General features: G+C 36.9%; 1 protein-coding gene across 1 annotated transcript in view; it reads left to right on the forward strand.

The window, feature by feature from the left end:
• The first annotated feature begins 2,466 nt into the window (after nucleotides 1-2,466).
• Nucleotides 2,467-2,863, forward strand: part of LOC102866615 (60S ribosomal protein L24-like) — a 29,031-nt gene continuing 28,634 nt past the window's right edge. Inside the window, exon 1 of the mRNA XM_006888748.1 lies at nucleotides 2,467-2,857. Coding sequence (XP_006888810.1) covers nucleotides 2,474-2,857 — 384 coding nt within the window. The 5' untranslated portion in view covers nucleotides 2,467-2,473. The remainder of the gene's footprint in view (nucleotides 2,858-2,863) is intronic.

The raw sequence follows: 2,863 nt of genomic DNA on the forward strand, positions 1-2,863 counted from the left end.
TGAAAAGTAAAAGAAAAACTCTTTCATTGTTATGCAATCCCTCCCCCCAAGTCTACTCCACTGTGCAGCCTTCATTCTGGACTTCTGTCATAACAATAATACCCAAGCATATATCTCTTTAAATAGTTCTCTCCCTTATCTGTTTCAATGCAGTATACATCATTCCTCCCCTCCTTCCTTTAACCCCGATGTCAGGAGGTCCCCTTCTTGCCACACTGTCCTGGACTTTAGTCAGAGCCAGAAAAGGGTATCCTGTGCCAAAATTTTTATATGCAAATTGTCTTAACAATTTGCTATTAGAGGTACAGTACCCATCTGTCAGTTTATTATAACAGAGATTGATTCATATACTGCTAATTATTTTATAACTGGGTATACATACTGTTTGCTCTTATTAGTATAGCATTTGTCCATCAGTCAGCTATACTGATGCAGCTTGTGGATTGCTGTGATGCTGGAAGCTAAGCCACCAATGTGCCAAATGCCAGAAGGGTCATACATTAGACAGGTTACATCAAAGTTCCTACATTAAGATAGAGTAGGAAGGAGAATTGACCATTCACTAACAACAGAGAAGTACAGGTAGCAATAGTTTTAGAGGTAGAACTCAGATGGAAAGTCACTCATATATGAGAAGAAACAGATGCAAACAACCATTAATATTTGTAATATATGAAGTATGGATGTAGATAAACTAAAAGTTGTAAAGAGTGAAATGGAACACATGAATATAAGCATTCTAAGCATTAGTGAATTGAAATGAACTGACATAGGCTACTTTGAATCAGATAATCATATACTATGGAGGGAATGAAACACTGAGAAAGAATGGTGTTACATGCATAATTGAAAGGACAATTTTAAGTTTTATCTTAGAGAATAATGTTGTGAGTGATAGGATACTGTCCCTATGCTTATAAGGAAGACCTGCCAACATGGCTATTATTATTCAAATATATACATTAACTGCTAAAGCCAAAGAGGAGAAGATTGAGGATTTCCACAAACTTTTGCGTTCCAAAATTGATCAAGCATGAAATCAAGATCCATTAATGACTATTGGTGATTGCAGCATAAAAGTTGAAAAAAAAAAAAAAACGAAAACAGAATGGTAGTTAGAAAGTATAGACGTGGTGACAAGAAATGAGGCTAAAGAGAACATGACTGAATTTTTTACACTCAATGATTTATTTATAGTAAAAACCTTTTTTAAGAAACACAAAAGGTGACTTTACACATGGACCTCACTTGACAGGCTGCACAGGAATCAAGTTGACTATATGTGTGAAAAGAATCTTTGGAGAAGCTCAACATCAGCAGTTAGAATTAGACCAGGTGTAGACTGTGGAATAGACGATAACTTACTCCTGTGCAAGTTCAAATTAAGGCTTAAAAAAATGAAAACAAACCCCTAAGAACCAAAACATGACCTTGAGTCTATCCTACCTGAATAAAAAAATCATGTGAAAATAATAAAAAAAATCATTACTATAACAAGCAAGCAGAATATGGCTAAAGATCATCCAAAAATGGCTGAAAGTGAGGAAGGGTTTTCCTGCCACAGGATAGAACTTTTTTTATATAACAATTGTAACTTACACCACTGCTTTTGGTGGGAAAGCGCAGAATAGTATGTACCTTTTATGAAGAAGAAAACGTAATTTACAATGTTCCGTGAGAATGTTACTGCTGATTTTCTTTTCCAAAGTGTAGAATATTCTTTGATTTATAAAATTCATTTTTGACCCAGATGATGGTTCTTTTACAGACCAGTAAAATGGCTGTAACATTTTCACAAATGACGTGTAACTAAATCTGGATTTCTGATACCTTGTCATTGGGGGGATTCTATTTTACTTTGTTGCTTTAAAATTTAATGCAGAGAAGTTGTTGACTGTAGGGGAAATAAAGTTAATTCAAATTTTGAAAAAAAAAATGGCTGAAATAGTGCATTTACAGGGAACTGTCAGAAGTTCAGTCTGAGTTTAGAAGGGGTAGACACACCAGGGATGTCATTGCTGATGTCGAATGTATCCTGGCTGAAACAGAGAGAATACCAAAAAATGGCTGTCTACACTTTATTGACTATGCAACTGCATTTGACTATGTGGAGCATAACAAACCAGAAATGGACTTTTCTCCCCTTTTTTTATTATTAATTATTTTTTAATGCAACATATGTATTTTTTACAGCATATTCTTTCCATTTAATTTTCCCCCATTCAGTCAATATTACATATTTTCCTCCCTGGCCACTCCTCCCCCAGTTCGTTTTTTTAAAAGAAAAAAAATTCTTTCATTGTGATGCAATCCTCTCCCAAGTCCACAGTCCACTTTACTATGCATTTATTTTCCTGTAATCTTGTCATGAAAATAATACCTAACCTGCATAGAGAGAGCTACGTTGGCCTAGTGGACAAAAATCTATGCTACCGCTTTTCCCCATTTTCCCAGTGTCGCTGAAGCTGCAGCCATGAAGGTCGAGCTGTGCAGTTTCAGCGGGTACAAGATCTACCCTGGGCACGGGAGGCGCTACGCCAGGATCGACGGAAAGGTGTTCCAGTTTCTTAATGCAAAATGCGAGTTGGCTTTCCTTTCCAAAAGGAATCCACGGCAGATCAATTGGACTGTCCTTTACAGAAGGAAGCACAAAAAGGGCCAGTCGGAAGAAATTCAAAAGAAAAGAACCCAACGAGCAGTCAAATTCCAAAGGGCCATCACTGGTGCATCTCTTGCTGATATAATGGCCAAGAGGAATCAAAAACCTGAAGTTAGAAAGGCTCAACGAGAACAGGCTATCAGGGCTGCCAAGGAAGCAAAAAAGGCTAAACAAGCATCTAAAAAGACTGCAATGGCTGCTACT

The sequence above is a fragment of the Elephantulus edwardii genome, unplaced genomic scaffold (genome assembly GCF_000299155.1).
Source record: "Elephantulus edwardii isolate Elephantulus edwardi_28Jun2011 unplaced genomic scaffold, EleEdw1.0 scaffold00071, whole genome shotgun sequence".
Classification (NCBI taxonomy): domain Eukaryota; kingdom Metazoa; phylum Chordata; class Mammalia; order Macroscelidea; family Macroscelididae; genus Elephantulus; species Elephantulus edwardii.